This window comes from Lacerta agilis, chromosome 3 (assembly GCF_009819535.1).
Source record: "Lacerta agilis isolate rLacAgi1 chromosome 3, rLacAgi1.pri, whole genome shotgun sequence".
In the NCBI taxonomy this organism is placed as follows: Eukaryota; Metazoa; Chordata; class Lepidosauria; order Squamata; family Lacertidae; genus Lacerta; species Lacerta agilis.
The window spans coordinates 61,686,040-61,701,474 of record NC_046314.1 but is presented as its reverse complement, the minus strand read 5'-3'; the positions used below and the strand labels follow the sequence as shown (position 1 = coordinate 61,701,474).

General features: G+C 41.2%; 1 protein-coding gene across 2 annotated transcripts in view; it reads right to left on the bottom strand.

Annotated features, from left to right (window-relative positions):
• Positions 1 to 12,236: 12,236 nt before the first annotated feature.
• Positions 12,237 to 15,435, bottom strand: part of GRM1 (glutamate metabotropic receptor 1) — a 162,740-nt gene continuing 159,541 nt past the window's right edge. Inside the window, exon 9 of one of the 2 annotated variants that reach the window (XM_033143945.1) lies at positions 12,237 to 13,471. In XM_033143945.1, the coding sequence (XP_032999836.1) occupies positions 12,583 to 13,471 (889 nt within the window). In that variant the 3' untranslated portion in view covers positions 12,237 to 12,582. The remainder of the gene's footprint in view (positions 13,472 to 15,435) is intronic. The other variant, XM_033143946.1, reaches the window with a different exon arrangement.

Genomic DNA, 15,435 nt, shown 5'->3' with positions numbered 1-15,435 from the left:
CATAATATATTTCTTAATCAATTTTTCAGACAGATCCACCTATTTCATACAGGGAACCTATATTTCTGAGAGAAAGAGTGGGGCTGGTGGCCAGGAACAATATTTGGGGGCATAGGGAAGCAGCCCCAACACGCAAGTTCTGGACCAGAACTGAAACCCAAATCCTACTAACTTCTCCCATTCAATTGCTCATTATCACCCTGTAGCCAAATCAGATATGGGGCATCTGAACTAGGCTAAAACCATTTTTTTCCAGGGCAGAAAATATACATGCTGCAAAACCACTTCTCCCACACTTGGAATGCCTGCCTGTCTGCCTTCTTCCCAAGTCTCCTTAGGACCACAGCCAGAATTGGTTTGAATTCAGATATTGTGGCTTATCTTACTTCAATAAATGAAAACTCTTTTGTGGGGCAGCAGTGAGGAATGATCCCTTTCTTCTGAAAATATGCAGGCAACTGTGATAAAATGCCTTGAGGCAAAAATAAAACCAATGACAATGTTAGTACAACTGCCTTAACTAGTTGCCTAATAAGAATAGAAGAAGAACCTGCTGGATCAAGCCAGTAGACCATCTAGTGTCGCATCCCATTCTCACAGGTGCAAAGCAGATGCCTAATGAAAGCCCGAAAGCAGAACCTGAGCACAAACTCCCCACTTGTGATTCTCAGCAGCTGTCATTCAGAAGCCAATATATACCAAGTGCTAATATACAGAGAGAAGCAAATTGTACCTTAGGCTTTTAGGAGATGTATGATGACCATGAAGTTCTTTAGGGGGGTAGAAATCATCCTAGTTATCCTTAAATTAATATTTTGATGATCCTTCATCTCTGCAAAAGCCTCTGTTTTTATATTGATATGAGATTTAATTCAGTATTATCAGCTGTGATCTGTTTTGCTGACTCTATTTTTTTAAAAAATTATGTTTTAATATATATTATATTTTTTCCCCTTTTTATACCTGCAAACACTTCATGTGTCTGAAGGAGTAAGCTTTTCTCCACAAAGCTTTAGGCCATAATATGTTTGTTTGTCTTTAAGCTGCCACAAGACTGTTTCACTCTTTTGCTGCAAGAGTCTAATGTGGCTACTCTTCTGATATTTTATGCAATCGTTTATGTGCATATTTTATATAACCAACTTTTATCCTGCTATTTTTGGCCAGTGGACCGTAAATGACTGACCAGCTGCAATAGCCTCTGATTATTGCTATGCTCTTGGACTGTATATTTCAAAAGGTGACAGGTTGGACTTGGAAAACTAGGTGTTTGAATTTTTCAGTTGTGAATGGTTCACCTCTCAAATACAGCATAGTATTATGGAAAAGGTGCACTGGCTTAGAGATGGAGAATATTCCCACATCCTAACGGAAATTGCTGCCTTGAAATCACTTAAGTATTTTTATTTTTATTATTTTATTTTTTGCAACCATGAAAATCAGAAAGTCATTATTGATTCAGACTCAATTTGTCCAACTGAATACTATTTTTGAATTTTGCTTCATTTGTACGGCCTTCTAAAAACTGCTTAAGGAACAAACTACTGGGGTCTTATTTAACAGATGGGAGGGAGAGAGTGAGGAAAAGTCTATCTAAAAAAAGCTATTCTGTGTATTCAATCTTCTTCTCTCTTTTCTATTGTCAGTTATTCATTTGATTCCTCTGGGGATTTGCGAGTCCTGCTAATATTTCCTTGCAGAGCTGGGAAGGTGTGTGTGTGTGGGGGGGGAGGCCTAATATATATGCAGTCTCAATATTGGGAGTGTCAATCTAGCTACCTTCTGTACCAGCAAACCTGCTTTTGACTGTAAATGCCCTAGCAACATGCACCCACCTCTTGGGAGATCACAGATGTCACCAGAGATATTTTGAATGCGTGAATTGCCAAGGATTTCACCCCCAAGGCAACAGGAAGCAAAACACTGAGGAATCAGCCTGAGGTTTGTGTAAAGGTGAAAACTACATGAAGTCTTACCCAGGGCACACACATTCCTGTCTCCAGTCAGCAGCTCTCAGCAGGAATAACATGGCTGTTTTTTCCCTGTGAGGATTTTGGAGGAAGAGATGTGAAGACAACCTTTTCATGACAATTAATACATTTTTGGACTCATTTAGGCAATATGTGATTGAAGACGGAGGAGTCCCATCAAAAGAGTGGCTGGGGAGACCCAGCCAGATGGGTGGGATATAATAATAATAATAATAATAATAATAATAATAATAATAATAGTCTTTTTCTGGCAGGGCTCAAGTTAGGGTGGCTACCTGAGCATTGTCAAAAAGAGTTCCATAAAATGTGTGGGTGCTAATTCATATGTGTAAATACAAATGTAGAAAGAAAGATGTTGATTTAAATAGAAATATAATACATCTCAGCCCTAGTATTATGGTTCTTTATCTTTAAGGAACCCTTCAAATAGAGTACTGTCTACATGCTACTTAGGGAGAAATGGGGAATGCTGGTGGTGATGATAGAGAGGTAATCAACTGACAACAATATCATTATCATTATTGTTGTTGTTGTTGTCTGCATAAATTAGTTTTGTACTAGATATTCCCAGTGCAGTTCGCCCACAATTTTCATGAAATGTGCAACCTGCCTAATACTGTTCTGCAATGCTCGGAAGCAACTTTCAGTCAGAGCAGACAATACTTTTGTCCACTCAGACTACTTGGGCTGGATCTAGACGCATCAAAGAAGCAATTCAGTTAAACGCATTGTAAACTTCATACAGGGAAATCCCATTGGCGAAAGACGGGACTCCACAGCACCATCTGGTGTCACAGTGTTATAACGTATATAAAGCGCTTTATCTTTACAAATGTAGTTGGTCTACTGACTTTGAACAACTAGTACAGTGTAGGGCTCTCATGACAACCACAGAAAAAAAACAAAAAATGGGTGGGGAGAGACAACATGCTTTTGAGCTAGATGTCATAAGGCCTATTTCTCAGGGGTCAGTCCAGCCCCTTCAGAATAATTTCCAGTCTCTCATATATATATACATACACTTACATAATTGTCCAGTTATTTTTGCACATATTTCTTGGGTGCCTCTTCCCCCACCGACCCTTTAGTTTCTTTATACCTTCCCCCCAAAAAATTGAGTGTGCATTTCTGAAAGCAAATATAACTTATTTCTTCTTCTTCTTTTTATGCTTCCTCCGCTAATAATATCCTACCTTCCGATAATGTCACAGTAAATGGTGCTGAAATACTTTCTGTAAATTGTCTTGATATTTTTCTGAGGCTTAGTACATTTTCCATGGCTTCATGATAACTGCAACTGCCTGTAGGCAAAGTTCAAAACCTTAAGCAATTGTGGGGAGGGGTGCCACATCGGTAATTTGGTCTGCTTAAATGCTTTTGCTCTGCAAACAAACTTAATCTGATTTTTGCATTTTATCTCTTTTATTGGGTTCTGTGGGCTCTTCTGAAGAAGGAAGGGATCACATTGCTACTGTTTGCTTGTAGGTTTGTGGGCTCTCCCTTGTTTATCGTCTTTAAGGAGTCAGTTTAGAAACTCTTGAAAGCGTTTGTTCCCACCAGTGCTGTCAAGTATCCCGTTTTCCCCGGGAATCTCCCTTATTTCAAGCAGTTTCTTGCTGCTATCCCTTATTTTTTATATCCCTTTAATTTGCCGTTTTTTCGAAGGAAGCAGCTCCTCTCCCTCCCCCTGCTGGCCAGGGACTGGGAAGACCTCGCCTCCTTGCAGCCTCAAAGCAAGCGGGAGCCATTTCCTGCGCTTACAGGCGTCGTATCCCACGGGCAGCGTTTCCAAAATACAGTAAGCCTACTGCGCACGTTCACACCAGTGCCACCCACTTTTGCTTCTGGCTCCGCCCACCACTGCCATGTGACTGTCCCCGGGATAGGTGAGGCTGCTGATCCCTTATTTTCAAATCCGAAACTTGACAGCTATGGTTCCCACATCAGGGGCTGTTTATGCAAAGGGGTAACAATATAATAAATTTATTCCATATTTTGATTGCTTGTATTCTAGCAGCAATCATTGTTATTTAATTAGAGCTTACCCTGATTTTTCATGAATCTGCTGTTTGGAATTTGAGATCTTGTCCAAACTCATATTTTGAGCCGATCCCAATTTACATGAGAAACAAACTACTTTGACCTCATAGATACAATTTGGAAACACATATAGCAAGTAGCGGTACAAGTGTTGGTTGTATTGTTACTTCAATTTGAAATGCCCCATCCTACTCACTTTTCTTTTATAATATGATGGTACTATGAAGTTAACCATTCTTATATCTATTTCACAGATCATGCAAGCCAAATGTATGCATGTTTTCTCAGGAATAAGCCACGCTAAGCTTTAATGCATGACAAGCTATGCCTGCTGAAATTGTGTGCTTAGCCTACACAACTATTAAAGTTTGCAGGAGTCCATGGTTGTTGTTGTTTCCAGCCTTGCCACTGTAGCAGTAGGACTGCATTGGACATTTGATCCCCAGTCCCTTTATTTACATCACACTTTGGACAATTTGTGCTGGTCAGAAGCAGATGCTATAGAATTGGATGGGCTAGTGGCTTTGCTGAGCGTAAGACAGCTTTATATATCCGTAAAGGAATTATTCAGCTTCTTTTCTAATCTTGAAAATTGGACTGTACAATGTGTTACTACTCCTATTAGTCATCCCAGACAACGAGCAAGACATGCTGTGGTTATGGGCATCTTTTTTTTATTAGACCAACTGCTGTTAGTTAGTTTGCAAGCTTTCCAAAGAGATCTGCTCTTAACAGCTCATTTGCGAAAGTAGCTGGACTCTCAAAGGCTCTGGGCTCTGTTCCAGAATATGATGATGTAATAATCACATACATCACTTGCCAGCAGGATGTTTTTTTTGTTTTTTGTTTTTAAAGAAGTGTCTGTTAAATACCTCATTAAGGAAGGCACGCTGTAGGCTGGCTGCTTCTTTTCCTTGATGAATTTGCAGGCTGGTACTTGCCAAGTATCATTTTACTGATCCAATTATTTAAAAATACCCTCCAATAGGTTGTTAAGATATACTCCCAAAGACTTCAGCTCAAATAGTTAGGGACATAGGAAGCTGCCTTATACTGAGTCACACCATCAGTCCATCTAGCTCAGCATTGTCTTCATTGACTGGCAGAAGCTCTCCAGAGTTTCAGTCTGGGAGTCTTTCACCAGTTCTACCTGAGAATTGAACAGGGACCTTCTTTATGTGAAGCAGATGCTCTACCCAGGGCCAGCCCACTTGTGAGGCAGACTGAGGCAACCACCTCGGGCAGCAGAGTCCCAAGGGGCGTCACCAGTGGAGAAGGGAGGGAAAGCAGCAGCGGCTTCTCGCCAAATCCCTTGAGATCCCATGGAACTCTTCCGGGATCTCACAGAGCTCACACAAGATCTCTCCATGGCCGCCGATTCTCCTCACTTCTCCCATGGCTGAAAGGCACCCTCTCTCCCCACCCCCACTGCTGCCACTGGAGAAGCAAGGAGAAAAGTGGCTGTGGTTTCCAGGTTCTGGCGAGATCTTACAGACCTCTTATGAGATTTCACAGGAATCTGGAAGCTGCAGCACATGCGCAGTAAGCAAGGCTTCAGCAGGGGAGTGGCAGGATTGGTTGCTTCTGGTTCTACCACTCAGCAAAGATTAAGTTGTGTGCCATTGACCTTTGTTAAAATGTTTCATTTTCCTCTAGCCAACAATTTTTGTAAAAAATAAATAAATGATTTGAATTACATTTCAAAGCTTGGTTCTCACTTCTGTTCTTTTCAGAATTCATTCACACAGCATGCATATGCACTGATTGATGGGACAGGAGATGAAGGTGGTTTAGAAATCACCATCTTTGGGAAAGTGATGCTCTCCATAGTTCATAGGCAGATGTATTTTGGTGCTGAAGTAGGCGCTTTTTAAGTCTTAGGTCTGGCAAGCACAACCAGAACTGAAATGTTATGCTTATCTTTTGATACTTCTGCCTCTGCGCTTAGCATTAACATGAGTTTTGTTGTTTTAAATGGTGTAAATTGGTGCAGTTCAAGTTGATTCTTAGGTAATGTATTAGAGAGCAGTGAGGGCCACGAGGCTGAAAAGATACCCATACAGAAAGTGAATGCCATACACTAAAGGCAATCCTTATACAGGTCTTGTAGCAGAGAAGCAACTTTGAGGTGGAGGAGATTTTAAGTAGACAAGATCCTGTGCAAAATGGTGTGGTGACATTCCCTAAAGCAAGCAAGTTTGTTCCAGAGACAGTTTACACATTGAGCTGAGTCCTGTCTCACTCACCAAGCAGCTTACAGTGGTACCTCTGGTTACAAACTCTTCTGGTTACGAACGCTTCAGGTTATGAGCTCTGCTAACCTGGAAGTAGCTGCTCCTGGTTGCGAACTTTGCCCCAGGATATGAACGCAAATCATGTGCCAGAGGCGCGCGCACAGCGGGAGGCGCCATTAGTGAAAGCACGCCTCAGGATAAGAACAGTTTCAGCTTAAGAATGGACCTCTGGAATGAATTAAGTTCGTAACCAGAGGTACTACTGTATCTGTGATTCTATCCCATGTGCTGTGGTAAAAGGTAAGGCAAAGGACCCCTGGACGGTTAAGTCCAGTCAAAGGTGACTATGGGGTTGCTGTGCTCATCTCGCTTTCAGGCCGAGGGAGCTGGTGTTTGTCCACAGACAGCTTTCCGGGTCTTGTGACCAGCATGACTAAACCGCTTCTGGCACAACGGAACACTGTTTACCTTCCCGTCACAGCGGTACCTATTTATCTACTTGCAGCGGTGTGCTTTCGAACTGCTAGGTTGGCAGGAGTTGGGACAGAGCAATGGAAGCTTACTCCATCACGGGGATTTGAACCACCGACCTTCCAATCGGCAAGGCCAAGAGGCCCAGTGGTTTAGACCACAGCACCACCTGCTGTGGTATGCCTCAACGTCACTAGAACATACCAGGGGCCAATCTGATGGGTAGGCCCACCTTCATTTGGAAAGGAACTACATGCTCAGCCTCACACATGTGGTTGTGGTCAACCTTTTAGTGAAAAACCGCACCTGTATAGGACAGGAGCCTAGAAAAATGGCCGAGTTTTGCAAGTGACTGTGGGATGGGGGCTTTATCAAGTAATGTTTTAATCAGCTCACAAAAGATTATTTCTGATTTAAACTTTTTATATGGTTTTTGATGTATAGTTTTATGTATAATTGTTGAATAGCAGTATATAAATATTTTTATAAATTAAAGAATAACAACACTATGTGCAGATATTAAAACCCTTGGAGTGTTACTTTTTCAGATATGTAGTTTGTATCTTAAGTCATGATAACTTCACTGAGTAAAAATGTAAGATCATCTTCTTTCAAAGTAAATATAAAAAACTTATTAGACAGTGTTATAAAGGCAATTTTAATTAATCATATGACAGGCCCAAAATATACTTTTTTTACAGAAATCTTAGAAGTTTGTACAACCACATATGTGAAGGTCTTCACCTTTGGATAAACATTAGAGACATATATCACAGTTCCAGTTTCCAGTTACAAACGAAGAGCTAATATAAGGAGCGTCAATAAAATGGATATCCATTGATATTTATGTACCGTAAAACGATTACTTATTATGTTGAGATTGGCTAGATCAGAGTACACGTTGCCACCATCAAATAGGCACAAAAATAGGTGCAGATAGATGATGTGCTTCCTCTTCACATTTTATTGTTGAATATGAAAGCTATTCTCACTGCGGTACTGATTTTGTATCAGTCATAACAGTGAATTATCCCATTTCAAATGTTGCCTTCTTGGTAACTAGAGAGGGCTTATTGTAAGGTTTTGTTCAAACAGTGTTTCTTCAGTGGTAGAGTAGGACCGGCCCTGCCATTAGGCAAGGTGAGATGACAACCTCAAGCAGCAGAGGCTAGATTCTGGCAGATTCTTCTAAGCCCCCAAGCCATTTGCTGTGTATGTTACATGGACAGTCCTGCCCCACTAAAGTATTCTGCCGTCTCAGGTGCAATGAAGAATGCTGTCTCGTCACCTGTGTTGAAGTAATATCCAACTGAGGAGTCAGGCCAGTTAAAAAAAAAAAGTCATTCTACACTTGTCTACAGTGATATTTACATGGCAGGAGAAAAATATTATGAACTTGTTAACTGCATGTGTAACATGCATGATTTCACTAAGGTGGGGATTGCTAAATTTGCCAAATAGTATAAAGACCTTATCTTTATATCTTTAGCTTTTGCTACATGTCTCTTTACCCTGGCCTTTGTCAGTTAAGGTATTTAATTTTTTTGGACCCTGCTTTTTTGCTGAATTTATATTGTTCTGTTTCATTTGGACTCATTTTACATGCTTTATAATTGCAGTGGTTTTTGCTGTTTTATATTTTGTTGTTGTAACCTGCCAGTGGGCCTGATGCGGAAAGGCAGCTAAGAAATCTTATAAATAAATAAGCACACTTTTCGCTGCGTGCTGTGAAATGATAACTTTGCTTGTCTCCCTCACTTCAAAGTCTTAGTGGGTCCTATGAATGTTTGGTTGTCCAGTTATCCCTTCTGTTTTGCTACTGTTTTTAGTAATTTACTATGTGGCTTTATTGTGCTTTATATTTTTTTTTCATTGTAGCCTACTGTCTGTGGAGCATTTGCCCTGGAAGAGTGAAGTCAATCTCAGGTTTGTAGGCTTATGGTAGCGTTGGACATCCAGATTGCAGCAGTAGCCAGGAGTACTTTCTGTCAACTCACTGCCTCTAATAAGAAAGCTGCAGCCTTTTCTGTCAAATCTACAGCCTCAAGAAGACAGGCTACTGTATTGCAATGAGATTAGGGGGGTTACAAGGAAGAAAAGAGATTTGGCAAAAATTGGGCAGAGGCACTTCGCATGAGCAGAAGCAAAGTGTCCTAGCCTTGTTCTAACTTGCTGAGTTTCATGATACTTTAGAGCAGCCTTTCCAACCTGATGGACTACTAATTAATTTAGTCTTACTTAAATTCCATTTACAGGTAGGTAGCCGTGTTGGTCTGCCATAGTCGAAACAAAATAAAAAAAAATCCTTCCAGTAGCACCTTAGAGACCAATTAAGTTTGTTATTGGTATGAGCTTTTGTGTGCATGCACACGAAAGCTCATACCAATAACAAACTTAGTTGGTCTCTAAGGTGCTATTGGAAGGAATTTTTTAAAATTTAAATTCCATTGATTTCAATAATTAAGTGTGGATCAAACCCTCTGATTACAATGGCTGAGTGCACTTCTGGGCTGCCCTAATATTCGCCTTTTCCAGGCAAAAATAGTGATTTTGATGGTGTAAAATATTTCCACAAATACCCCTTTAGACTACGTAAACATTTACCATCACCATCCAGTCATGTTCAGTGCCAACATGCTAGCTTGCTGCTATTATTTCCATGCAATTTCCTGTTCTCCAGCTACTGCTTCTTCCTTCTGGATTACATAGGCCGGGGGGGGGGGGTGACTGAAGCTCTGCTCAACTTATTGGGTGGGTGGTGTTGCATTGATCTGGCCCAGGGACAGAGACTGGCACCCTCCCCGCCACTGCTTGTCCATGCCATCGGCACTGTGTGGGGCCCTGCTCAAGGGGCGGGCCCCAGTGACCAATCAGCACCAATGGGGGTGGCCGCAGAGAATTTAAACCATGACATGGCAGGGAAATCGAAGCCAATCAGGGATTAAATAGTCGATGGAATTGCATCACAATGCTAAGTATGGTCAACCAAATTTGGCTGCATGATGACATCACTGAAGGCATAAGAAGTTAACTGAAAACCAGAAAGGACAATATAAATGCACATGCAACAATGTCCTCTTTTAATGCTAGGGATGGGGAGAAGTTAAGTTCAGCAGACCTGCATAATCCACATTTTCTGAAACAATACACAGGGCAAATGCTAATAAATAAAAATTAAAAAAAATGTCCAATAGCACCTCAGAGACCAACTAAGTTAGTTCTGGGTATAAGCTTTCGTGTGCATGCATACTTCTTCAGAACATGCACATGAAAGCTTATACCCAGAACTAACTTAGTTGGTCTCTAAGGTGCTACTGGACACTTTTTAAATTTTAATTTATTTATTTTGTCTGTGTCAGACCAACAGGGCTACTTACCTGAATCAAGGGCAAATTCTGCTATTCCCATATTCTTTGAAATTTACATTCCTCCAAATTTTGTGAGGCAGTTCTCCAACCAAACATACAAAAATGCATAAATTATGGGAAAGTGTGCATAAAATTTGTGATGTACAAATGTTGAAAAAAAATCCTTGCAATATTCACATTAGGCAAAATTGCATATAAAAATGTATATTCCAAACTTTCACGATGACTTAAAAAAACCACAAACTGATGTGTAAATGTGAAGGATTGAATTTAAGATCGGGGGGGGGGGACCATAGATACTGAAATAAAATGAAATTGATAGATTTTCCCATGTTTACCCACTGTAAGATCTGGGTCACATCCTGTGCTGTTCTGGAGCTTTGCCTGATCTCAGGTCAGCAGCTCTTGGGGCTGATGTCAGGAAGAGAGAGCAGTAAAGTCCCTTTGCACAAGCATCCTTACACTTGTGTATTTTTGGATACAACTCTGTGGGTATCTGTGTCTTAGTGGAATGCATCCATACACCCTGGAGATATTTGCTTGTTTCTAGTCCCCACTGCCCATTTAAGCCCAGCCTGAAATGCTGGTTTTAGGAGTAGAGGAACCATCAGCAACAGAATGGGATATGGTGCAGAGGGCTGCAACTGGTAGGATCATTTAAAAACTGGATGCTTTCACTTGTCCGTGCCAAAGCATTTTTAGCTAAATCAAAGCTGCCATTGCATACAATGCTTTTCAGTTACACATTCTCCAAATTCAATTCGGTTTTGCATTTCCTTCAATCCCTTATATGAAAAGAAACGTAATAGAAAAAAGGTTGTTAAAACAGCATGATAATAATTGACAATGATTTCGATTATTAGAAAAGAAACCTACACAAAATCCAGAAACTGGGGGGTGGGGGTGGGGAACAGCATGAGAGGAAGAATAACAATGGTAGTCAGATTCAAGCACCATAGAAATTTCTTTGCCACAGGTATGGTCTTTCAGTTATCCATAATGAGAAATGGTCTAAATACTTTTTCCAAATTTGCCTTTACAGTTTTTTAAATTCTGTTGTGTGCAAGATTTCTAAAAGAGATGCATCCTTTATTAAATACATTTGTTTAAAATACATAAAATAAATTATTGGAGCACTGGTTATTTTCAACAGCATAATTTCACATGGCAAAAATATCAGCAAAATCAAGCACCCTATTATAAGGGAAGGCTTAGCTTATTAAAAATGTTTCAGCACAGCTTACAAACCTTCAAAGATCTATAGTATATTTTTAAACAATGCAATATAAAACATGATTGAAACATAAAAATATCGATAATATATTTGTAGGACAATCATCCAGTGGCAGTTATTAGATGTTATACAGCACATGTTCTATACAGTTACACACACACACACACACACACACACACACACACACACACAAAGACACAACTTACACTCATTCTCTTGCCTCTACCATGAATCTAATGAGCAATGGTTAAGAATTGCTTTTTGCTTTAAAGTAGTAACTGTTGCTCAAAATATATAATTATTTCATATGTAGTTGTTTCCATAGTAACACAAACAAACAATGCAACCACATGGCAGATGCATCAGATCATGAAAGTTGAGTTGGTAAATATTGTTTTGCTACAGGAAATGTAGTGTTAACAGTTTAGCCACCTGGCTTGCAATCATCTAGAAAAAGGGCAAAGGCTCAACACTACAGGAATTTCTGCCTTGGTTCTCATCAGCAGCCCTTTTGTGTCTTCGCTGTGTTTATTCTGGCTCTTTTTAAAATCAGCACAAGAGGCGGGGGGAATACTAAATCAGAGGTTCTAAACATTCCTGATAAACTATATGCTCACATGCTATTTTTGCTTCTCTGACACAAACTTCACATGACAACTTGTTATTTCCAAGTCACCCACTTAAGAAAGCATAAGAAAAGATATACCCAGGTGTGCCGTCTGCAGAGAAGTCTTTTATTCCTTCCTTTCCAAGGGAAAGTTGTTGCATTCAGTGAAGATGTCCAGCGGTGAGATGTGCTAAGGTGTCCTCTGTGGTTTGTGTTATGCAGAGTCCTGTTCAAGTGTTGCCAAGAGAGTGTGTGACAGTGTGTGTGAAACGTGTCCTGTACTTATTATTACCCCTTTGAATTTTGTTTTTGCTATAGAAGTTGTAGATGGGATTTGTGCTTTGTCAAAATGCCTACTGTCTTCTCAGAATACAATACTTTGAAAACAATACAAGACTTTCCCTTTAAAACACGCACACACGCGCACACACACAACAAGTAAAGAATTGAAGCCCTCTAATAGATTTAGTGCAGGATATACATTTGCTCGTTGTTGTTGCTGCTGCCCCCTCCTATACACAACACCATGTTGGTTTGCCTTCTCTTGCCCTCACATAGCTTGTGCTGCTTTTCCCCATCAAACCAAAGCTGACCAAGGGGACGTGGGCCACTTGCTTTCATCAGCACAGCCTCCGTTCTACAGGGTTGATGAAGTTTGCTTATAATCCCTCAGAACAACAGAGGCATAGGTTGCAATGGGAGGTGTGCAAAGCACTGATTCTGATACCGGTGAGCTGGGCACAGAACTGCCTGAGGCCACCGAATCTCGAAAAGGAGATGGAGGCGTCAGTGCTGGTGAGTCTTCTAGAGTCAGTTTGCTGGTTGCCCGCTCCTCTTCCTCTTCCTCATCCTCCTCTAGGTTCCCCGGCCGCTCATATACATACCCTTGGATAAGCTTAAACTTTTCATTTTCTTCTTCTTCTTCCTCTTCCTCCTCCTCCTGCCCCTCTTCTTCAGCTGGGGACGAAACTATCTCTTTGCTGAATGTACCCATTTGGAGTGGCAACACCTGCTGCTGCAATAATGGAGGGTGATAGATAGGCCTCACTCCGTTCCCGGCACCAGGTGCGGGGATCACAGAGTTGAAGTCCGGGATGCCAGTGGCAAATTTGTTGACCACACCTTGCAGCTGCTCCATAACGGATCTCTGTGGTGGTGGAGGTGGTAGGATTTGGGGACTCTGCTCAGACAAGAACAGGTGGGTTTCCTCTGCTGTTGCCTGCAGGGGAGGTGTTGCCATGACTCGCCGATGCACAACCATGGAAGGACTATTGAGTTGGCCGAAGCGCACTGGCTCGCTCTCCTCTTCCTCCACCACATTGTACAGAGTCTTACTGCTGATGTCTGAAAAAGTCAGGCTCTTGCCTTGGCCTGGATAGCTTTTAGTCAAGGGCTTGATCACTGCGGTCTGATTGCATCCTGGCTCTTTGCTCTTCACATGCACTGAGAGTCTGTGCCACATATGTTGTCCCTTGGGAACACCTCTCCCACCTGGTTCAGACCAGGACACAGACTTGCCGTTGGAACTATGAAGAAAGCAAAGGTGGTTGGTTTGCGTTTGCTTCAGGAAAACAGAGGCAACAATAGCAAAACTGTCCTTAGTTCTGTTCTGTTTTGTAATATTGCCTCCACTCAGAAGCAATTACATGGAAATACTATACTGAGAAACAGCAAAGACTTTTAAATCTAACACTTGCTGCTTTTTTAAAAAAGGGAAACCTAATTATTCCTTGTTGTGGGGGCAACATGTTGTAGAACAGAGGTCACAAATGAGGCGCCCATAGGTGCCAATGTGCCTTCTGTGTCACTCAGTAAATAGAACCTCAAAGATCCACAATATACAAGAGACTATTTGCTCAAATTCTCCTACATTGAGCACACCTGCTTAAACATTCCCACAACTTATTGTATGCAGTGGCAGACAAAGGGGAGCGGGGGGGGGGAGCTGTCCGTCCTGGATGCCATCCCTGGCAGGGTGCCATCACAGCCACCCCCAGGAACATGCCGTGCACCCCCCGGGACGAGCACCACGCCCCCCAGGACGCATGCCAGCCACGCCACCTGTTCTCCACTCCTGGTGCTAGAGCATGCAGCTCCACCACGGATTGTATGCCAAGACGGATCTCTTTCATTCTGAACATTGAAGAGGAGGTGCAAAGGGCACCTCTGTTTGAGCTGGTATGGTGGACATTGTAGGTACTTCCCCCCACTATGAATTGATGAGGGAGTATGCCTGTACCATTTTGTGGCCCAGTATCTCAGCTGTTTTAGATGTGGCAGCCATTTTGTGTTATGCCACACCCCTATGACAGCAATTTTGTGACTTGCAACAAAGGCACTTTCTCAAAATTCCAAATGTGCCCCCTGGTCAGGCAACTCGGATGACTTCAGTTATTTTGGTTTCAAAGTTCTCTGCAGGGATAGGGAACCACTATCAATGTTAGATTCATTTTACCTGAAAGTTTAGGAAGATGCAATCCATAATCATTAGAACTCATGTCTAAATCTATGGCAGTAGAATTAAAATATTTAATGTTATATTCCCACGTGCCATACACTTTACATTTCTGGGTCCCATCTAAGCTTGTATTATGCTTTTTTCTCTGCCACATTTCTCAGGCAATTCTAGTATACAGAATCCCAACTTATTCCATCACGCTTTAAAAATAATTATCAGTGTTTGGTCCACTCATAATAAGTACCGTACTATATTGAGGTTCATGATCAAGCTTATTCCCTTGAAATGGTAAAAATCTTATATCCAAATTAAATTTGACCAATGCTTCTCATACAATTTTTTTTTAGAAAACACCAAAGGAAGAGATTTCAACATTGCTCCAGACAAAGGATTCCATGTCCCATGGAAGGAAATGCGTATTGATGTTTTGAATAAATCTGTTTTGTCGGAACTGGAACCTGTAGTAAAAAGTTGATTTCTCCTTTATTTAAATGATGCTTTTAGCTGTTTTGGACAGTTACCATTTTCCATTATACAGTTTGTAATTACCGTTGGGAGATTTAATTGTGTCTTTAAGACATCGAAATAGTTTCACCTCAATTGTGACTCATGATGGCAGTTTTTAAGGGAATACCTCCATTCTGAAAAGTAGAAAAACTTGAAGAATTTGGAACCAGGTTATCCCCAATAACACCTTAACTGCTTGGTCACTTTGATCCTCAGGAAAGGCATTCTTAGAGGTGCTGTACGTTACTGATATCCACTATGGCCTACAGTGTGGTGTTACTAGCCTTTGGAATGTACTCCTAAATCAATGCCAGGCGTGATTTGGAATTTAGGTGCCCTACTTAAAACTCATGTTTTCACCCAGGCTTCCCATGAGGGGGTGAGCCAGCTATGTTGATGTATTAAGCTAATGTACTTATTTGTGATTTTTTTTTGTACTTGTTTTATGCATGTAATTACAGTGTTTGATTTACAGCTGTTCACTAGCATGGTCTCCCCACCCTTAACATTAGTGGTTATAGACTT